Source organism: Canis lupus, chromosome 1 (genome assembly GCF_048164855.1).
Source record: "Canis lupus baileyi chromosome 1, mCanLup2.hap1, whole genome shotgun sequence".
NCBI lineage: Eukaryota > Metazoa > Chordata > Mammalia > Carnivora > Canidae > Canis > Canis lupus.
In genome coordinates, this window is record NC_132838.1 from 14,133,113 (window position 1) to 14,156,836 (window position 23,724).

The following is a 23,724-nucleotide window of genomic DNA, read 5'->3' on the forward strand; positions in this document are numbered from 1 at the left end:
CAAGAAAAGTTTGATGTTCTATGCTCCACTGATGCACCATGACTCTGATTGTTTTGATGCTATTTACTGGCCGTGGGGTAATACCTGGCTTCCCGGGGCATTAAGGTGTGGATATGAACTTGGTTAGGAAAGCAGCAGTTTTGTCTGAGTCACTGTCACACTGTATATACCAAACACTCATCCGGAGGCTCAGTTTCTTAAAATAAGAAGGGGAAAAAGACCACTGACAAACTCAGAAAGCTTTAAAGCACGAAAGGGAATAAAACTGACAGAAATAAAACAAAATACTCTTAGAAAACATCTAAGAAAAAAGTAGGCTTTTTGTTTTGTTTTGTTTTTGAAATTTAGGTAAAGGAAATCTTCCTCCCCACTTCCTTTTTTTTTTTTTTTTAAGATTTTATTTATTTATTCATGAGAGACACAGAGACAGAGGCAGGCAAAGACACAGGCAGGGGGAGAAGCAGGTTCCATGCATGGAGCCTGATGTGGGACTCGATCTCAGGACCGTGGGATCACGCCCTGAGCCAAAGGCAGATGCTTAACCGCTGAGCCACCCAAGCGTTCCCCCACTTCCTTTTTTTTTTTTTAATTAATTTTTAATTTTTTTTTATTTTTTTTATTTACGATAGTCACAGAGAGAGAGAGAGAGAGACACACAAGCAGAGGGAGAAGCAGGCTCCATGCACCGGGAGCCCGACGTGGGATTCGATCCCGGGTTTCCAGGATCGCGCCCTGGGCCAAAGGCAGGCGCCAAACCGCTGTGCCACCCACGGATCCCCCGCCACTTCCTTTTTTTAAAAAATTATTCGTCTTTAAGTTTTTGGGGAGTGGTTTTAAGTTTATAGAAAAATTGAGCAAAAAGACTTCCCATGTACCTCCTTTGCTGCCCCTCCCAATTTCCCCACTATTAACATATGGCATTGGTGTCATACATTTGTTAAAACTGATGAGCCAATACTACTATTATTATTATTAGTTAAATTGGTAATTACTTAAATACATTGTTATTAACTAAAATCCATAGTTTACATTGGGGTTCACTCTTTGTGCTGTGCATCCTATGAGATTAGAAAAACATATAGGGACATGTCTCCTCCAGTATGGTATCATATTGAATAGTTTCATGGCTCTAAGTGATGGACACTTGGGTTGTTTTCCTGTCTTGGCTATTGTGAATAATGCTGCAATGAACATCGGAGTGCAGCTATCTCTTGCATATACTGATTTCATTTTCACTAGATATGTACCCAGAAATGGGATTGCTGAATCATACAGTAGTCCTATTTTTAACTTTCTGAGGAATCTCTCTATTGTGGCCAGTAATGGTTAAACCAATTTACCCTCCCACCAACAGTGCATGAGGGTTCCTTTTTATTTATATCCTTGCCAACACTTGTTCTCTCTTTCCTTTTGTCCTTTTGGACATCACCATCCTAACAATGTGAGGTGATACCTCATTGTGGTTTTGATTTGCATTTCCCTGATGATTAGTGATGTCAAGCATCTCCTCATATACCTGTTGGCCACGTGGATGTCGTCTTTGCAGAAATGTCTATTCAGGTCCTTTGACCAATTTTTTTTTTTTTTTTTTACTGAGATATAACTGACACATAACATTAGCTCTTTGAAGAGTGAAAATAGCTGTGTTCTCCTCATCCCAGCCCGGGTGCCCTAAAAAGCTCTTGGCTCCATCCACCAAGAGGCTCCATTTCCTGATTCCAGCAATCAATCCAGCTCTGCTTCTCAGGGGCTGATTTAGTCACTGAATCCTCCTTTCCTAGCCCAGCACCTACATGGTGCTTCTGAAGGCCCCTCTGTGAGAAGCATGCCCTGCTGTGACTCTAATGATGACCATCAGCTCAATTCCCATCCCTCCAAGAGGACTTTGGGGTTCTAGGACAGCAGCCTGGGAGTGGGCACTCATTCTGAGTCTTTTTAACAGATGGAGGCCAGCCCCAGTGAGTGCCATGTGGCTCTGCGATGGTCATGCCCAAAGTGCTCAGTCTACATGGTACCTCTCTGCTCTTGCGCAGCACATGTCAGGTTCATGTCAAAGGACCCAGCATTCACTGGACCGGTACTATTAATGGTCTCTTCACGATGTTTAAAGTGAGAAGTAGATGCCAAGATACTCTTATTTTCCCCCACCCATCACTGTTGCTTCAAGTCTCTTCACTGTACTACACTTAACCCACTGTGCCCAGGGACTACCGGGTAATTCTGTGAAGCAGGCTGAGGTGGCTTCTTGGCTTTCTGCCATGTGACAAGTGGGCTTATAAAGGATCAGTAGGGTAGCAGGTACAGCAAGACAGCTTCCTTATAACATCTCTATTATTAAAAGTAAAGTCAGCCCCATCTTTCAGTGCCCTGATGGGAAAGGAAACAATCACCAGCTGACACCACTGTCAATAGTAAAAGAGGGTGTCCCAGCACCTCAGGAGGAAGCTGTGGCTGATTTTGGACTGCCTCTTCTAAGAGTTAGGAAAGGGAGAATTGAGGGGCTCCTCCGCTTTGCTCACATCTCTGAGAAAGTCTGGAAGGAAGCATTTACCAAGAGGGCACTGAGAAGGCAGTAAATGTATGACGACCATTATTATCTGATTATCACCTCATGTTATCTTGAAGAGAAAATAAGGAGGATTTCTTTTTAAGAATTAGCTTTTTAAAAAGAACTTAAATAAAAATCTTTTTAAATAGAACTCTTATTGATTTGCTTTTTGCTATTTCTGAACTTTTACTCATTGCATTACTGGGGGAAAAAAGGAGAGAGGAAGGAAGGGAGAGAGGGATGCAAAAAGAAAAATCTGTTTTTCAATTTAGGGCTAAAAACACCTGACCAATAATTCCGTGAAAATGTTCACTTAATTAGACCTCTCCTTATTCAGTCTCTTTTTGTAAGTCATTTAACTGCTGTGGTACATTAAAAATCTTTAAAGAAGTGAAAGCAATTTATGTGTTTATTACAGTGAATACAGAATTTTGAACTAAAATTCATGATGTTGTACATGCAAGGAAAATAATATTTAAAAATCAAACCAAAGTTGAAGCCCTCAAATTGCTTTTCTGAAGGTAGATTCCTCTTGGTCAAGAGATCATACAGACGTACAAGTCAAACAAATCTAACCCTTTAAATTTAGTCTCCTTGACTTGATTGTCACCCAGATATCCTTTACATGAGGCCCCAAAGATAACAGAACCAGAGAAGCTTTTTCATAAATGTACCTTCTTCCATGATTTCTATAATCTTAAGGTCCACCAATTCAAGGTCTAAGTTGAGAGAGAGCCTAGCCCCATTTTGCAGATGAGCAGAGTGAGGTACAGAGGTGTGTGAGGGATGAACTGCTGTTAGTCATGGGTTTGTCCCTGCCCCTCCTCTGTGACTCTGAGCCTTGCTCAAGCCTGCTTGTTTAAGGGAGAGGCAAGCTTGCCACAGAAGAGGATCGTGTTGGTATGGCTGAGTCTTATGAAGAAAAGGAAGGGGTGGTTCGCCAGGAACCGAGCCCGGATGGGGAGTCTTTTCACAACAAAGCTGTCCCCAGTGGCTGCTGCCGCCTCTGTGCCCTCTTCATTGACATCCACATATGACTGGTGGATGACCTTTGATAAATATAGGCCATCAACTGGTGATATTCCAGAAAGATCAGCTGTGATCTCATTGAAGACATCTGTCATGCCCAGGGAATTTAGCAGGGACTTTAGCTCATACTTGATTTCAAGTTTGAATCTGGGAATGTGGACTTCAACTTCCCTTTCCACCATGTTAGCAGAGCTGGTCCACTCGTTAAATGTCTTCGTGTTCAGCTCCTTCTCTATCTACAAGGCAAAACACAGATGAGCCCATAGGAGCCAAACATGTGTATAAAATGCTGTTGGTTTTATAATTCCTTGTGTGAATGATGCAATGTATTGCTTTCTTTTCTACTTTGAAACGCACTGAAGTCCTCTCTGCAAAAAAAAAGGAAAAAGAATCTCGCACTTAGCCACATCTTCCCTGTTCTATCGTCTACCTTTTATCCATGTCTCATAAGTCAACGCCTCAAATGTGTATCTTATAGTCCACTGCCTTAACTCCCTGTAGGCTTCACCTACATCCCTTTCTTGCCTCTGGAGCCCTTGTGTCTCCTGGATGAATTCACCATTTCTTCTCGGTTCTCAAACCAGAAACTGTGAATCATACCCCCCATCATGAACTCGCTTCTCCTTTGGCTGTTGTGACGCCCAGCATCTCTTCATTTCATTCTGCTTCACTTTTCTCTCCTTTGCCCCCTACTGTCTCCACTCCACTACCCCTGAAGCTCAGCTCTACACACTCTTCCTGCCTCCACCTAGCCATGCAGCCTCACAACCCGGCTTCTCGCCCTCCACCCAGTGCCACAATTTTGTGTAAGCTCTCCCCTTGGGCATTCGAAACCCTCCAGCCAGCCCTCTGGCAGGCCAAATCCCATCATTCAACTATAAAAGCTGAAAACTTTTTGTCACCTTCACTCCATCCTGACAATATACAATCAGACATAAAGTAAAGGTGGTTTTTCTTCATAACTATCTTTTCCTTTTGTCTCTCTCTACCCTAATCCAAGTTACCATGACTTTGTGATGCAAATCTGTTTCACAATCTCATTCGTCTCAGGCATTTGCATGAGCTCTTCGCTCTGGTTAGAACAATGGGGCACCCTCATTCCACCTATTCAATTTCTACTCCTCCAGTGTGTGACATCAAGATTATGAGGAACTTTCTTTAATCCCCTCATTCTCTACTCTCTCTACTGCCACAGGACTTTTTGCTGTGTATTATGGTACTTATTATATGATATTTATAACTCTGTGCTGGAACCACATGTTTGTCTGTGTTTCAGAACCCACTAGAATTCTCAGCATAGAGTAAACATGCAATGTTTGGTATATGAATGAATAAACGAACAAATGAATGTATCACAAGATGATAAAGACCACTTCTAAACTGCTCCCAAAATGCTATCTCTGCTTCCAAATATCTTCCCATGGCAGCCCACCACAGGCACCCAGGGGTCCAAGGCCCTCTGAATTGGCCACAGCAGTATCCCACCTGTTCTCACGGCCACAGCCATGCCTCTCTTCCTAGAGGTCCAAATGCATACATCCCGACTCAGGTGTTCCAAGAAGCCTTCCCTATCCCCCACCCAACTGTGCCACACTGTTTAACCTCAAGCAGGCACTCCCTGACTTAGAAACCTCTGATTGTGGCCATCCCATCCGTGGGCAAGGGCAGCTTCCTCAAGATCCCAGAAGCACAGCTGGTCTCTTAAGAAACTGTTTCTCCTTCCTGCAGAGCATGGGAAGTCCTATCAAGGCCAGGGAGGAAGTGCAGTCGCTCCATATTAGTGGCTTGCCTGCTTCTCTGCTGGGCAGCCTTCGCTGCAACCAGGAAGAGGGTGTTAGACCCAAACTCCTGCCACCATCATGACCTGTCCTCAATGGCTGTGGCACTCATTTCCCCCCACAAAACCAGAATGGTAATAAGAATGGTTAGCTCATGAAAGCATTTATATAAAATGCTGGAAAAACTCAATGGGAGGAAGATGGCTTAAGCAGATTTCTGTGGACTAAGACTCTAACGAGCAATACAAGCTCATTACCACAGAAAGATGCTTCCCAAATGTCAAGTAAACCGTAGGTGTGGTATTAGTACAAGATGGTACTTTTGCCTCCTTGTGCCCTCTTTTATTTAAGAACGGATTGGGATCCCGGGGTGGCGCAGCGGTTTGGCGCCTGCCTTTGGCCCAGGGCGCGATCCTGGAGACCCGGGATCGAATCCCACATCGGGCTCCCGGTGCATGGAGCCTGCTTCTCCCTCTGCCTGTGTCTCTGCCTCTCTCTCTCTCTCTGTGACTATCATAAATAAATAAAAATTAAAAAAAAAAAAAAAAAAAGAACGGATTATTCCCCCAAAATACACTGTCCTGAAGGCAGGGACCAGAGTCCCTATCCCCTCTCACAGCTCCTGGGCCAATAAATACCACTGAACCTAGAGTGTGACTGAATTAGGAACTGAGCACATCAGCATCATGGGGTACACATAGTTGGGAAGAGCGGGTGCAAGCACAAATGCTTTCTCATGTGTTAGTATTCTTTACCTGTTCTAGACTGGCTGTGCCTGCTGGAAGCAGAATAATCATGCTTAGTTTGTTGTTAACATAGGGCAGCTCAAGAACTTGCATCTGCGGCTCCTTTATGAAGGCTAATTTATATGTTCCAGTTTGATACATCATTTCCACAATTATGCTTTTACCCTATTTAAAAACAAAGGTTATAATTAGGTAGACTAGTTCTATATGTGCATGTACATGTATGTACACTGATTTTTTTGCCTAACATGCAGTTCTGTGTTAACACTAAAGGCATGGATAAAATATAAACAAGTGCCCTCATATTACTTTTCTCTGTGAAGGTTATTTTTTTATTTTAAAATAAGTCACTAAAAAAAAATAAAATAATAATAAAAAAATAAAATAAAATAAGTCACTGTTAGAGCCTGACTAGTTCAAATAATACATATCATCACCTATACATAAAATACATATGTATAGTAATAAATATAATAATAATAATGTTTCACCAAAACAAAGCCAACATTACCATTTAAAATGATTTATGTGGAAAAATGACATCATGGGAACATTTTCCTTTTTAATCCAATTGGAGACTGTCTAGGAGAAAAATAGTAGTTTTGTTGTGCTGAGAAAACAGCCTACAGCATGTGTGGAAAGCATGCATGGATAGGGGAAGAGTGAGGAGAGAACAGGCTCTCTTCTCTGCCACGGCGGCCCCAATGCTAGAAGGCTCCAGTTAGGTGCCCTATGAGAAAGGTTACTGTCACCTCACGAGGAAAAATGAAAATAAAATTCATAGAGAACACAATTACAGAAATCTATGGAAACCTAGACCAGTATTTTCACTAAAACTTTCTAAATCATCCTTTAATAATTATTGCATTCTTCAGAATTTATCATCAGTCTGAAAACAAAATACTTACCTCATTTAGCTGAAAAGGCATTTTAACTGTCTCTCTTTCCTGAAACTTATTTTGCCATTGTCCTTTGAAATATATGGCATTCACCAGGACCATTACACAAGAAGGGTCAATTGTTCCCTTTCCAAAGAGGTTTGTGACTTTTCCTTATAAAAACAAACAAACAACAACAACAAAAAACAGTTAATGTATTTGGATTTGAACTTGGGTTTATTGGTTACAGAGAGTTGAAAAGTTACTAGAAATTTGAAACCATTTCTTTTTTATTATTTTTTTATTTTTATTTTTTGTTTATTTTTTTTGGAACCATTTCTTTTTTAAGACTAGTTATAAATTTGAGATGCCAGGAGAACTGCTTTATCTCCTGGCCATTGAGGCTGTCCTTGTCAAATGAAGTTTATGTCCAAGAATTGAATGCTTTGTTATTTCTAATCAGAAGATGGCATCCAATATACTAAGTAGTTAGTATAGTAGCTAATGACCAACTTGTCTTATACCTAGTTATATCCAATGCTTTCCTATATATTACTGCTTTTGTTTTAATTTTAATAATTTCTTATGGCTTCCTTTTAATATTTATCAAGCTTTATACTTTCCAGCATCTTACCACATCCAAATATTTTAAGCATTCAAAAGATTGATTCATTCTTTCAATGTACTAGCAATTAGTGTATCACAAGTATATACCAAGACTTAAAGTAAATACGCATTTGATAATCAGAATTTATAAAAATATACAAGGTGTATCTTACTTTGTAAATATACCAATTAGATTGAACACCAAACCCTCTTGGTGCACTCTGGTGCACTGCAATTTATAAAACCTTTTTGGAACATAATGTATCAATAGGAAACATAGGGATATCTGGAACATCAGACTCTAAGCTTAAATCTTTCCACTACTGTTCTAAGTAAATTAACAGATCCGAAAAAATTGTAGACCTTTCCAAGCATTTTCTAACATAATACAAAGAATTGAATAAATACATATTTCAATCTAGTCACCTATAACTAAACTTGAATAACATCCATCAGTCTGTCATCAATAAAATACTGTTGAGAGTTCATAACTGGTAAATGAAATAATAAGATACAAATATGTTAGAAATGTGGTCTTTAGGCTCAAAGAAGTATTTATTTTATATTACTGACATGCTCTTCATAAATGCAATTAGCTCTAATTTAATACTTTGATATTATTTCATCCTAATTTTATTTCTCAAGGAATCAAGGAATAAGACTGTCTACATTCATGAACCTCGGAAACTACTGGTACAATGAGTTGATGGCACAAGTACCCAGAGAGAGATTATTTCAACATGGGAATTTGTATATCTCTGGTGGGACAGATGTACTCTAAGGACAAAAAAGAACTGTAAAAAATATCTTAAGCTACTGTTATATTTTATTAGTATTGTTATTTTGAGGTCATGTTTATGTTAGATGATGTGATTTTGCAATAATATTGGTGACACTGGAATCTGGGATTTTTGACACAAGATAAAAGAAAAATAGGTATGGGGGGATGTTAGGTAAAGCTCGTATGAGTCTTAATTTTAACTGGTCATATCAGTGAGAAATTAAGCTGTATTTAATCTGAAAAAAAGTATTCACTGAGAAGGCCTATAAAGAATCAAGCTGGTATCAATGAGTACTTCTGTACCCAGATTACGGTCTCTAAATACCATGTATCATTAAAATGATCCAGGATTCCCTCAAGAAGCATGAAATTCTAGGTCAGGAGTAGGACATGAGCTTGGAACATCTGGTCAAATTGGAAAGCAAGGAAGATATCAAATTCTTCCAAGGGCAGTGTCAAAAGGACTTTTGACTCCAATTTATATTCCCATAACTAAAAGGGGACAGTAAATTGAAATATCTCAAAATATTTAAATTTATGAATTCAAATGATACTTTTAAAAGAAAACTCATTGGCTGGGGCCCCTGGGTGGTGCAGTTGGTTGAGCAACTGACTCTTGGTTTCAGCTTAGATAGTGATCTCAGGGTCATGAGATCAAGTCCTGCATCAGACTCTATGCTCAGTGCAGAGTCTGCTTAAGACTCTCTCTCCTTCTCCCTCTGCAACAACCTCCACCCTCCACTAGCTCATTCTCAAATAAATAAATCTTTAAAAAATAAAACTTGCTGACTAGAAAGAAAAAAATTGTTTTGGAACTGATATTGAAGAGAAAGAATCTAGCTTTTTTATTGTTTTTCTAATATTAATTTCATTGTACTTAGAACAACCACTTTATGAGAAATTTCTCATGTAAAAATATTCCAGCTTATAAAGAAAAAATGCAAATATTGGAATACTGTAACTTTAAATCCCTAATGAAATAATGGATGTAAGCAATTATCATCACAGGCCACTAACATAAAAAAAAAAGGAGGGGAGGCATCCAGACATTCTTTCTTTCCTGATGGAAACACAACACCTCCAATGAAGAATATCTGTCAAAAGTAACAAACAAACAAGCAAAAATCACCAGAATCTTATCAAGTTTCTAAGTCTAACTGCCAATTTATGAGAAATATAAAAACAGAGAACATTATTAAATGACATTTCAAGGGGTAGTCATCATCATCTAGACTATGAGAAAATGCAGGAAAGTATTTGTTTCCTTCAACAAATTTTCTATAAGAAAAAAAGAAAAGGAAATAACTAAAAGCTCAAAAGAGAAATTATTAAAGTATAAAAACAAATGTAAAGAGATATCTTTGATAGTGCAGTTTATAACAGACCAATGAACTGGCAAGAACTATAAGGAAAGCTGAACACTTCTTTTTTTTTTTTTTTTAATTCTACATTGGGTTGTTTCTGAAGCAACTGCTAGACATAAGCAATGGAGAGGTGAAAATCTGAACAGAAAGTGACTAAAAGAGACAGAGAAACTGAGTAAAACTGTCAACATCATAAAAGGGTTGCAAAGACCAAAAACAAAGTTCAAAGAAGCAAGCAACCAACACTGAAAGGCTAAAGATCCCAGCGATTGGGAGAAACATGGACACGAGCTCAACAGAGAGTTCTGAACAATTTTTCCCTCAAGGTATAACGAAGTTTCAAAAGTTGCCCCAAGCTAGATAAGGAGAAGAGAGTGAATACTAGGAATTTAAAAACTACTCTTGGTCTCTCAGTGCTAAAGAAAATATAACTAAAGTTCAGTATCTGACAAGGTGGTATAGGTGTTTCATAATAAAGAAAGGACCAATCCACTGAGAAGATATAGCAATTTAATATCTATGCATCTAATAACACAGCTTCAAAATATGCACAGCAAAACTGGACATGACTAAAAGGAGAAAGAGAAAGATCCACAATCATAGCGGAAGATTTTAATGCAGCTTTCTCAGTAAATGATTAAAAAAAGTGGATAAAAATAAGCAAGGATATGCAAACATAGACATCAAAATTAACAAAGTTGCCCTGATAAAATTAAACATCTCACCCAATATCTAAAGAATATACATCTTTAAGTGCACATAAAAATTTTATCAAAATCAAAACATTTGTTTTACTGTAAAAAAGTCTCAATAAATTTCAAATAATTGAACGATTATATTCTTTGGTTATAACAGAACTAAAACTCAATAACTAAAAAACAACTAGAAAATAGCCAAATTTTTGGAAATAAATAGAACATTTTTAAATAACCCATGATTCAGAGACCTCTCAGTGAAAATTAGAAAATATTTTGAACTAAATTATAATGAAAATAAAACAAATGGAAAATTATGAGATGGATTTAAAATGACACCTAGAAGCAAAGCCACTGTCTTAAATGCAAAGATCTGAAAATCAATTGTTCATCTCAAGAAACTCAAAAAAGAATAGCAATACCAACATAATAAAAAGGAAATAAATGATAATCATAAATATTAATGTAATAAAAAATCTTTATTAGAGAAAATACAAGTTGATTTTTTGAAAAGACTAAAAAACTACAAATCTGTAAGTCTAATTAAGAAAAAAGAAAAAAAAGGGGATCCCTGGGTGGCTCAGTGGTTTAGCGCCTGCCTTCGGCTCAGGGCATGATCCTGGAGTCCTGGGATCGAGTCCCACATCGGGCTCCCTGCACAGAGCCTGCTTCTCCCTTTGCTTCTCCCTCTGCCTGTGTCTCTGCCTCCCTTTCTCTCTCTCTGTGTCTCTCTCATGAATAATAAATAAAATCTTAAAAAAAAAAAGAAAAAAGAAAAAAAAGAAAAATGTACAATTTAGATTTCCAGAAATTAAATGACAATACTATATATCCATAAGACATTAAGAAGATAATACTAGGCTATTATGAGCAAGTTTATGCTAATACATTTGAAAATTCAGATAAAATGGGCATATTCCTTGCAAAAACGTACACAAGAAGAAAACAGAAAATAGAAATAGGCCTCTATTTATTAAAGAAATCAAATCTCTAATTAAAATTTTCCCACATAGAAAACACCATGCACAGAGGGCTCACAAGTGTGTTCTTCCAAATATTTAAAGAAGACAAATGCACACTAACCTTACATAAACTTCTTTTGGAAATCAGAAAAAGAGGAGAAACATTTACCAACTAGTTTCATAAAGTGAGTATAACTTTGATACCTGAACTGACAAAAATAATTCAATAAATAAAAAACTAAGGTCAAATCCTTTCATGAGCATTGGTGCAAAATCTTTAAGAAAAATATTAAGAAATCAAATCTAGAGATAATAAAGTATAAAGCAAAAAGTATAATATACCATGACAAGTTTGGTTTATTCTAGGACTAAAAGTTTGGTTTGACATTAAAAATCAATTAATGTAATCCACTAAATTAGTATAATAAAGAAGAAAAATCATACCTCAATAGATACAGAAAAGGCTTTGAAATACAATATGGTTAGTCATTTGTGTCAAAAATTCTTAGCAAACAAGAAGTAGAAAGAAACCTTAATCTGAAAAAAATGTATTCATAAAAATACCTGCAACAAACATTATACCTAAATATATATTATTAAAACCATTTGGAAACAAGCTAGAAGTCCAGAACAAGACAACATAAGAACACCCCAGTATCAGTACTTCTGTTCAGCTGCAGTCACTAGCCAATAAGAAAAGGAAAGAAGCAAGAAAGGTTGAAGAGGAAATGACTGTATTTATAGAAAATCTAAAATAATAAACTAGAATTAAGAGAATTCAGCAATATTAACATATGAAAGCCAATTATATATTTCTACATGAACAACAAATAAAATTTAAAATAATTGGTACTAGGTAAAATTCCATGAACATTTCAAATATCTGAAAACCATTTATCAAAAGACATGCAAAACATTAACATGGAGATACACAAAATGTTATTGAAAAAAATTAGAGGACCTAAACGGAGATAAACTCATGGAAATGGATTGGAAGCTAAATATTATAAAGATGCTGGTTCTCTCCAAGTCTATAGATCAATATATATCATTCCAACTAAAATTTCAACCAGAACATTTAACAAAAATTGACAAGTTGATTTTAAAATGCGTATGGATTTATCACTTATGGTGATATCATATGTGATATCATATATTTTGCCTTTCTCAGTCTAACTTTTTTCACTCAGCATTAATACCCTCTGGGTCCTCCACGTTGTCACAAATGGCATGGTCTCTTCTTTTTTTATAGCTGCATAAAACAACAACAAATGAATAAACAAAGAGCAGAATCAGACCTACAAATGCTGAGAACAAACTGATGGTTGCCAGAGGAGAGACGGGCTGGGGGCTGGGCAAAATGGGTGAAGAAGAAAGGGAGATAGAGGCTTCCAGTTATGGAATGAATGTAAGTCAAGGGAATAAAAAACACAGCATAAGGAATATAGTCAATGATATTTTCATAGCTATGTATTGGAACAGATGGTAGCTATAACTATGGTGAACATAGCATAATGTATAAACTTGAGTCATTATGTTGTAAACTTGCAACTAATGTAACAATGTGTGCCAACTTACTTAAATATATAAATAAATAAACAAAATATATATGGAATGCAAAAACTCGGGCAAAGTCAAGGCAGCCCCAGAAGAGGATCAACATTGGACTTAACACTTCCAGCTATCAAAACATACTGCAAAGCCACTATAATGGTGGTATTTTCATGAGAGTAAATACACAAATGAAGCACACTGAACCCAGAAACAGATTCACACATATGTGGCCATCTGATTTATGATAAAGTTTACATTGTAGTGTAGTGGTGAAAGGATCATCTTCCCAATAAATAGCGCTATGTCAACTAGATGTCCATGTGGAGTGGAATGAATTTTTTAATGAATCTTGACTAGAGTGAAACATAGTTTCTAGTAGATAATTATAAAAATATTTTCATGAGCTAGGAGTGAACAAAAGATTTATTTAAAAGTATGCCAAGGTACTGATGATAAAGGAAAATATTGATAAATTTTACTTCTTTCTTTCAAATTAAGAACTTCTATTCATCAAAGGCACCATTAGGGGGAGATACAAAATGGTAGAAATTACTTGCAGCACATATATTCAGTATATGCAAAGAACTCCTAAAAATGTATAAGAAAAAATCAGGGTGCCTGGGTGGCTCAGTTGATTAAGCCTCTGCCTTTGGCTCAGGTCATGAGCTCTGGGTCTAGGGATCCAATCCCCCATCGGGCTTCCTGCTTTAGCAGGGAGTCTGCTTCTCTCTCTTTCTCCTTTTACCCCTCCTCATCATTCTCCCTCTCTTAAATAAATAAAATCCTTTTTAAAAAATGTGTAAGAGAAAAACAGACAAACCATCCTTACATATGGGCAAAAGATTCAAATAGGCACTTTATAAAGGAAGATATGAAGTGTATGAAAAATGTCCAATGTCTTCATTCATAAAGGAAATGCAAATTAAAATTAAACAAGCTACGGGACGCCTGGCTGGCTCAGTGGCTGGGCACCTGCCTTTGACTCAGGTCGTGATCCTGGGATCTGGGATCAAGTCCCGCATCAGGCTCCCTGCAAGGAGCCTGCTTCTCCCTCTGCCTGTGTCTCTGCCTCTCTCTCTCAGTCTATGTCTCTCATGAATAAATAAATAAATCTTTAAAAAATTAAATTAAATTAAGTTAAACTAACTACAATGACTAAAGTTAATAAGACTTAACAGGTGTTGGCAAAGTTGAGGAATAAATAAAACTCTCATTAATTGCTTGGGCAAGTACATTAGCAAGCCACTTTTGAAAACATATTTACCAAAATGGTATATATATACTTTGTATTACCAGCAATTCCATTTCAAGGTATCCATCCAACAAAATCACATACAATATATGTACCAAAAGATATATATCATAATGCTTATAGCAGCACTATTCAAAATAGACCCAAACTAAAAATGTCCCAAGCATTCATTAAGACTCAGTAGACTGGATTAACATATTTAGGTATTTTAAGAGAACAAAACTGACATCAATGAAAATGAGCAAATCATGCCATCCTGTAGTCACATGAATGAATCTCACAAACAAAAAACCTAAAAAACCCTAAATATATACTTTATGATTCCAATTACATGAAATTTTTAAATAGCCAGAACTAATATATAATAAAAGAAGTCAGAGAAGTCTTAATGTTTGGGAATAGGGTGGGTTAGTTTCTGGGAGGAGACACAAAAATGGCCTTGGAGTGTGCCCTTCTCAGTAACCGATGTTTTATTTCTCTGACCTGGTAGAGGTGGAAGGTTACCTGAGGGCATTCACTCTTGTGACAATTTCTGCTTTGTGATAATTCATCGAACAGCAATTATGAACTTTTCCATAAGTACATGTATTTCAATAAAAAAAAGTTTACTTTAAAAATCAAGATGTGGGTCCTGGGTGGTTCCACTGGTTAAGCATCTGCCTTGGGCTCAGGCCATGATCTCAGGGTCCTGGGATCGAGCCCCACATCAGGTTTCCTGTTCTTCATTGAGTCTATTCTCATTCTCTCTCTGTCCCTCCTTTCCCCTTGCGCTCTCTCTCTCTCTCTCTCATTTGCATGTGCTCTCTCTCAAATAAATAAAATCTTTTTAAAAATTAAAAAAATACAAAATAAAAATCAAGATGTAAGAAACATACTGACCAACTGCAAAGTATAAATATTATTTGGGTCCTGATTCAAACAGAAGAGACAATTGGGGAAATAGAAAAAATCACTATTTGTTAATATTAAATGATTATTTTTAATTTTCTCTATGTAATAATCGTGTGGTGGCATTTTCTTTTAAATAACTAATATTTTTGAGAGGAAACAACCTGACAAAAAAAGATGGTACCTGGGATTTGTCCTGGAAGAGGTAGTGGGCAAAGGGCGAGGTATAGCTATAAGATTGGCTTTGGGTAAAAAATCCTGCAGCTGAGTGAGGGGTCAGAAAAGATTCATTATATTATTCTATTTGTTTTTCTTTAAATCTTAACTAGATGTTTTAAAATAATAAAGTGAATACGTGTTTAAAATTAAATATTTAACCTGCTTTAAAGAAATATTTGACAATTAGAAGGTTTATTTTAAAATCGTGAAAGGTAGATTTAAATTTCATTAAATTTAATTGCAGAATGTACAACACTTCTATAAAGTAGAAAGAGCATTCTTCTCATTCTTGCCAAGTCACTTGGCTTAGCTCCCAATCAGGACAAATGACTGTAAAGGACATTTACTAATATTCCAAAATACTCCCCCATTTCCTCCATCCTGGACCTGCCTATGTTGGGTCCTGAACTTCACCCAGCTTCCTTGTCAGCACTGACTCAGGGAGCTTATCAAAACAGTGTGAATGAGGTTGGGAGACACATGTGGGACTTACTCTTACCATTAGTTTTACTTTCAACCCAAGCATTAATAGTTTTCCGGGTTTCTTCTGGAGACTGTTCAAAATCAACAGTTTGCGGCATAGCTTGATACAGTTTCTCAGAACAAGTTAAATATTGCTGTAAAAGAAAGAATAATCACACAAAAATAGTGTAAGGGAAGCAAAAGCTTACAGCTCTCTGTGTTCTAAAATCTACAACAGAGATAAAAGCAGCTCATGTATATATGTCTGGAAGGAAGCAGAAACCATATGTACTTATTCATAATAAAACAAATGGATTTAAATAAAGCTTTCCAAAAGGAATGTTTAGAAATTCTGGTTGCTTCTTCCATCTTATCACTGGCATTCTTCATTCTAAAATGCTCAAAGCAAAATGGCAACTGGCAGTTCACTCTCACTACTCTGTCCTCTCGAAGCAGACAAATGGGAGTTACTGCCCTATGTTCTAGACTGGAAAACTGAGATCTAGAGTGATTACCTGAGTAAGGATCAGAGTGATTACATTTTGCTTGTTTGAGGTCTAACAGAGAGTTAGGTCTTCCCACAGTGTGTGTGTGTGTGTGTGTGTGTGTGTGTGTGTGTGTGTGTGTATCAACCTCCCCAAAAGCCACTAGAGATAAAATGATAATAATATTCTCTGTTGTACGTAATTGACATTTTTTCAACTTTATATAAAATGTGAACAAAAATATCTTAAAGAACTATTTTATTCACCTATACCATCTAAAGAAAATTAGTGTGCAAATCTAGTATAAAGAACCTAGCCCTCCTTTTTAAAATTTTTTTTAAAGCCTAGCCCTCCTTTTAACCAAGTTCCCAAATCCCCCGCCCCCCCATATGATATTCTGGACTTATCACTGATATTCAGCCATGGTCCTTAATTCCTAGATATGGCAACTTTCCACTGCCTCACTGCCAAGGCAGCAGCCAAATTTACATGGACCCAAATGAAACTACCTGCCATTCCATTCTTGAGACCTTGGGAACATACCTCCTATAGTCCAGCAGGACCCAGAGCTCCACCATGAACTGATTAGGATGATATAAGACTTAGAACTATGGCAGGTATGAAAGTGGCTGCCTGGAGTTTGGCTTGCCATTTGTTTAACTGGGTTCTCTTGGCCCTAAATCCAGTATAGAATAAAAAGAAAGCTTGATAACAGCAAACTCGGAGCCTGTTGTCCTCAGCTGGTCCAACTGTGGGTGGAACATGCTGAAGTGACTGCCCTTAGCCCATGAGATGAAAGTTTTTCCAGAGAGAATCCTGGAATAATAATATTTCATGCATGCAACAGATCATGACATCCTCATGATACTAATGAGGAGCTTCATGCTTCAGGAATAGATATGATCATTATTCCAAATCCACACTTCTCTGTTATTTATACCCAGATCACTGTTTTGGGGAGGCAGAGGGGTGAGAGGAGTGCTCTAATTTCAGGCACCATGACTATCCATCCCTACCACTTCAGCAGCAGGTACCGCATATAATATTCCCTCTATGCTTTTAGGACAGTAGAAGGAAATACCTCCAAAATACCTATAGTTTGGGATGGGCTACCCCAAGCTGCAAAAATTCTGACAATCAACTATAAGACACAGAATGTGCTACCAGACCAGAGAAGAACATTAGACATTCAGGACTCCATCCTGCTCCCCCTCAGCTCAGATGTAAATAAAACAGGTCAAATAAAAATTATGTCACTCCAGCTAGCATTCCACCTCAATCGTAGCAGGATGACACAGCAATTAAAACAGGATGATGGATTTGGTCAAGGGTCAGATTCAGGCTTTGCCATTTAATTATCTCTGTAACCTTTGTCAATTGGACTTTTCAGAATCTGCCTCACGACTCTAGAATGGTAATTTTGTACTTATATATATGTGACAGTTAATGTGATAATACCTGTAATGCATTAAGTACAGTGAACAGCATACAGTAAGCACTCAATAAAACTGTATATTACAATACTGTTGGGAAATGTTATAGTGTTGACTGCTAACTCTGGGAAACGAACTAGGGGTGGTAGAAGGGGAGGAGGGCGGGGGGTGGGAGTGATTGGGTGACGGGCACTGGGGGTTATTCTGTATGTTGGTAAATTGAACACCAATAAAAAAAAGAATATTATAAATAAATAAATAAATAAATAAATAAATAAATAAATAAATAAAAACTTCTAAAAAAAAAAAGAATCTTGGAAGCTAGAAAGAACTTAAGTCTAATGCTCTCATTTTAAACATAAAAGTGACCTGTGCAAAGTCATATGTCTAACAGGGAATAGAATTCAGATCTCTTGGCTCCCAGTCCAGTACACTCTCCACTGATTCTTGGTACCCTGCCATCAAGGACCTTTGAAAAAGGGACAGGAGATGTAACTCATTTTTCTTCTAATCCACAAGAGAATTCTTAACTACTTTGTTTTGTGCTTCATCCATGACCTTGCTTCTTGGACAACTTCGGTGGTTTTTGCAGAAATAAAAATTTTATGTGATATTTCACAACTTTAAATGGGAGTTTGGCAAAACCATTTCACTGAAACTCTAAATCAGCTCAAATTTAATCTCTTAAAGATGAATTTCATGTAGCTCTTCTCACTCTTCACTTATTTTTTGGTCTGGAATTTAGAGGATGCCAAGAGAGCTGTGGGCCAGCATTCCATATGAACATACCTGATGGAACACCATTGCCTTTGTCCCGTAGAGTCTGTTGGCCATGCTGAGGGTATAGTTAGAGTCTGGCTGGTTGATTTGAGAGAATAAGACTCCAAACTCTGAGTGAATCCTTCCAGCTTGGCTGCACTGAAGCATCAGTAAACAAAGAATGGAGTATTAAGTTGCTTGATTTCTTGCCATCAGAGGGTTATAGTGTGAAAACATAAGGAGAGAGCAAGGTGATTGCCTCTGAATAAAAGAGTAGAGAATACTAACAAACAAGGAGTAGGAGAGTTTAAAGCATGTTCCTTCTCTAGATTTCCTCTAGCACACTAATCTCAACACTCTGTGACCTTACTCCCACAGATTGTGTGCAGAACTGTAAGCTATTGCAAAACACACAAGTGCTTGCTGGCCCAAATAGGTTAGTCCAGAAACACAAGTTTTCATAAAGAGATCGCAGTGGGGTCTTCAGGATGATGATCCAAGTTATATTGCTGTCCCTGTACCTATCAAATCATCTCTTCTCTATCACACTACTTTCAATGTCTCAGTTTCCTATGAAACCATGTAACCAGACACTTCAGCATTTCAGTGACCTGACTTCACTCACCCATCTGACCCTCATGGGAGCAATTTTGTTAGACCTACAGTTTTGATGCAACTGAACTCAAGGACATTATAGGGGTACGCCTTTCCTAAACCAAAGTTTCCCAAATTACGAGCTTTCATTTCCTCACAACAAGCAGGGTTCTGTGAAGCAACTATTCTGTGAACCTATATGCACTTATGTGTTTTCTCAATCAATCATGATCAAACACACAACCGTCTTCATGTGCGAATTCTATGTAATTTTCATGTCAGAAGGAATTGTCTTACTAGAAAAGAGCAGGGACCATGTTCCCAGGCAACATGGGCTGAGCAGCCTCAGGCCCTATTTTCCTGGGGGTCTAATTATAGGCAGACATCAGGGTCCTTTCTTAGTGCTCCCACTGACAAAAATCTACCACTTTTTGATGAGGCTGGCAGACTCAATCCCATATTGAGATTTATGGCACAGTCCATAAAAGAACATCAAGTTTGAGCAAGGATGATAATAAATCATATGATAAAATCTGGGGGACTTGATCATTGTTACCATCATTATTATCACTGTTAACTCTATAGGCCATAGTGATTATCAGGAAGACCAAAGGAGTAGACCAAGCGAGACACTGCTAGCTCCCTTAAGGACTAAAGAGAGGCTCTGCTCCTTAACCCCTGCACTATAATTTCTTGGTGCTCTTCTGTTAGAACATTTGACAGCTCAGCAATGATATTATCATACCTTAGCTGAGTCCTTGAACTCTGGTTTTAGTGACTGTGTCATATGACTAAAGTGAAGTACCTAGGAAAGAAAAAGAGGGATTGACTGGCATCAAAAGCAACAGAGTCTATAAAAGTGAATATTTACAAGCATCTCTTTTTCCATTTCAGATAAAGACCAACAACAGCTAACATTTAGTGATGTCATATTCTAAGTACTGAACTAAGCCTTCATGTATCTTACTGAACTCTCAACAGCTTTACAAGTGGATACTATTATCCTTGTTTCATGCTAGAGAAACTGAGCACAAGAGAGATATTCCTCGACCACCCTCTGTCAATCTCCAGGGACAGAGCTCTTATCCCAGGCTCTTCTGCTCCCTCCTACCATCCTCAGGCCGCTCACTAGGACAGTGCCCATCCAGGGTCATGTAAAACGTTACATGGTGTCCCTATATAATACCTATTTTGAGAGAAAGAAAATCATGAAAGTGCATTAAAATATGGAGTAAAGAAATAAAGGGCAAATGACAGTACGATATGTAAGTATCCTAGGGCTGTGAAGCGATATTCATCTAACTTTCCACAGCAATTAAAAATACGACTCCTAGCTCTGGGAAACGAACTAGGGGTGGTGGAAGGGGAGGAGGGCGGGGGGTGGGGGTGAATGGGTGATGGGCACTGAGGGGGGCACTTGACGGGATGAGCACTGGGTTGAACACCAATAAAAAATAAATTTATTATAAAAAATACATATAATGGAACAATCACTATACATCTGCCTGTGTGACCTGAAAACTTACCCCTTTTCTCCTAGTCTCTCTGTTTCCCCATCTGTAAAATGGGGATAACGACCCCTACCTGCCACACAGGACTCTTAGGAACTTCAAATGTACTGATGAATAATTTTTAAAACTTGAGGGCTTTTCAAGTATCATTAAGTTTTTTGTTGTTTTGGGTTTTTTTTTAAGATTTTATTTATTTATTCATGACAGACACAGAGAGAGAGAGGCAGAGACACAGGCAGAGGGAGAAGCAGGCTCCATGCAAAGAGCCCTATGCGGGGCTGCCCATCTTCATGGCCTCAAACCCGGGAATCCGGGATCACCCCCTGAGCCAAAGGCAGGCGCTCAACCGCTGAGCCACTCAGGCGTCCCCATTAAGTTTTAGTGCAGTTTACAATTCCAGAGGACAAGAATAGTACCACACGTGTTCTCTGTAATATTTAAATCACTGGAAAAATAAACTCTAACGTACACTGCAGAAATGTAGGTGTGAGAGCACTGATGGCAAGGAATAGACTGTGTTGCATGTATTAGGATATTTGTATTATAATTATTACATTATTTATGCCATTATTCATTTTTAAGAAATATGATTTTCCCAGATGTTTCTTCTTTCACAAGATGGAAGAATTTCTAGAGATGTGACTATTTGGCTGACCCAGAGGGGTGCATGGATGACCTCTAGGCCATGAGGAAATCTTCACTGTGTTCCATACCTTTTCCATCTGCTCTGCACTGTTTCCTCTGGCACCAAGGAGGACCATACTTAGAGCATAGAGCAGGCTCAGTGGTGAAAAGAAGATGTTATCTCCTACGTTGTTACTGTTCAGTTCTTTGAACACATCAAGGCAAAATTCAGTGTTTGCTGTGCTGAGAGTATCCATTTTATGCCCAACACTACCTGAGAACAGATGGGGGGGAAAGATCTCAGAATATCACTTGGAAGTACAGATAATCTACAGAGTTCAGTTACTACATTTCATGAATATGAGAGTCTGGGCACACTGTTTCATGAAAAATTACATATTCATAGTTTTTGAGAGATCTGTAAATGCTGGAGGCGGGAATTCACAGTAGTTGCAGATTCTAATGAATGGAAGATCTTATTCCTTTCGACCTGTAATTCAAAGCTGTCTCAGTGCCATTTGTGTACATTTAACATTGTTCTGCAGTGAACAATGAGAAGGAATCGGGTCTTTGTGCACTCACTGTCTATGCTGTTAGACCTCCCTTGTCCTGGAATTTGTATAGAAAAATTCTTGAGCTACACAAGTTCAGCCAAATGAGATGCTGCCCCACTAGGCTGCCCATCTTCATGGCCTCACAGGAGAACACTTTTCTCTTTGCGGATACCTTCAAATTCTCCCCAGATGGCACAGTAAAAAATTGATTGCCTGCTGTTCAGCCCTTCCCTTCCCTTCCCTTCTGTGCTAAGACGACACAGATCTCATGAAGCAGCTTTCACTTAGGCATGTACTTCAGAGAAGGTTTCATGCTCCCCCGGCCCCAGGAGCAAGCCTTGATTGGCTTAAGTCAATTGAGGTAATTGTCTATCCCTTATGAGTGACTAATTAGGTACAGATTTTAAGTTATAAGTTCTGAGGATCTAATGTACAGCATGGTGACTGAAGTTAAAAATATGGAAATGATGTACAGTTCAAAGTTGCTGAGAGTAGCTCTTAAGCATTATCTCTCTCTCTCTCTCTCTCTCTCACACACACACACACACACACACACACACACACACACACACAAAGTTAACTATATGGGGTGATGGATATGATCTTGGGAAACATTCCACAATGTTTATGTGTATGATATCATCACATTGTACCCTTTGAATATATATTTGTCAATTATTCCTCAATCAAGTTTTGGGGAAATAAGTAGAATTTTAAGGATTGGAAGGTGCCATGATTTTTGCCAGTAACTACAAAAAGTCACTGCAGGACTTCTAGAAGAGGCCTTCCTTTGATAAAAGACTCTCAGGCCAGCCCTCTTCTTCCTCTCAGGGTTGTTGTGTCTTCACGTGACTACTATCACAACAGCTATTGTGTGACCATGTGTGATGTGCCAGCCCAAGAGGCTAAGTCAGATGTCAGAGAGGAAAGGTGGACAGAACCAGAGTCTTTGTTGACACACAGCTTAGTAGACAGATTAACCTACCCCAAATCTGTCCTACCTTGGGATTTCTTGTCATGTAAGAGGAGGTTTCCTTATATTTTAACTCACTTTGGTTGAGTCTTTTGTTACTTGCACCTAAAGGCATCCTAACTTACTTTAGGGATTTCTTTATACACCCTTGTTTGGTAGGTAGATTATCTACCTACCTCACATTCACACATTTCTAGCACAGCTACATCTTTTCCCTCATTTAGTCCCCCCAGCAATCTGAAGTACTTCATTCTTCTTCCTCTCGTCTTCTAGATTACAGCTGTGCACTCTTGTAGAATCCAAGTCTAGACCTATATTCTCCAGGCTCTTATGACAGACGGCCAGTCTATTATCTCTGCCTGGGGAATATTTATTTCAGTTACTAACTTGCCTTGTTTTCAGCCAGGACATATCTGATCTGAGCTTGCTGGAAGTGTGTTCTCTGGGGTGTGACTCTGTTGGTTACTGATTTAGGCATTAGTGTCACACCTCTCACTAAAACACAGTGCTTTGTGCCTTCAGAGCCAAACAAAGCCAAGCCTAGGGTGAAGGAAGGCCTCAGATCTGGGGTGGGGAGGAGAGTGCACAGCTCAGCATTTCTCAGGCAACAAGAGACTGAAAGGAAACGTGTTACTTGTGAACTTTCAAAATAATGACCTACCAAATTTATATGGCAAAAATGGTGATGACACATCCCTGTAATTGAAACTGGTTGTCCTAAAATAATCATTAAGGACTAGATGCTACCTATTTCAATCATCAGACCACCCAGCATAATATAATAGAGCCTAAGAGTTATATTATAACAAGCCTGGACTGTATTTTTCTTTTCTCTCTGACAGTTTTTTTAAAGGTATAATACAAAGGTTTTGCTGATTTTATTTAATGAGAATACTAACATGTGCCTTTAAGAGGACACTGTTCTTCAAGTTAATTTTAATTTAATACAGCTCTCTGTAACAGCTCTAATAATAACAATATCCTTGAAAGCTCTTTATTTAGTTATTTTAATAATGGTTTCAATTTTGA

The 23,724-nt window shown here is 38.0% G+C and overlaps 1 protein-coding gene across 17 annotated transcripts in view; it reads right to left on the minus strand.

The window, feature by feature from the left end:
- Positions 1 to 23,724, minus strand: part of SERPINB11 (serpin family B member 11) — a 92,098-nt gene that overhangs the window by 12,020 nt on the left and 56,354 nt on the right. For 15 of the 17 annotated variants that reach the window (XR_012028399.1, XR_012028394.1, XR_012028396.1 and 12 more), the window contains 7 exons: positions 21,258 to 21,442; positions 19,779 to 19,838; positions 18,470 to 18,598; positions 15,800 to 15,917; positions 7,010 to 7,152; positions 6,111 to 6,266; positions 3,223 to 3,813 (listed from right to left, as the gene is read on the minus strand). Coding sequence is in view for 1 of the 17 variants with exons in the window: in XM_072821126.1 (XP_072677227.1) it covers positions 3,394 to 3,813; positions 6,111 to 6,266; positions 7,010 to 7,152; positions 15,800 to 15,917; positions 18,470 to 18,598; positions 19,779 to 19,838; positions 21,258 to 21,442 (1,211 nt within the window). In the remaining 16 variants the exon portion in view is untranslated. Of the gene's footprint in view, positions 1 to 2,939; positions 3,814 to 6,110; positions 6,267 to 7,009; positions 7,153 to 15,799; positions 15,918 to 18,469; positions 18,599 to 19,778; positions 19,839 to 21,257; positions 21,443 to 23,724 lie in introns of those variants that run through there. The other 2 variants (XM_072821126.1, XR_012028405.1) reach the window with 2 other exon arrangements.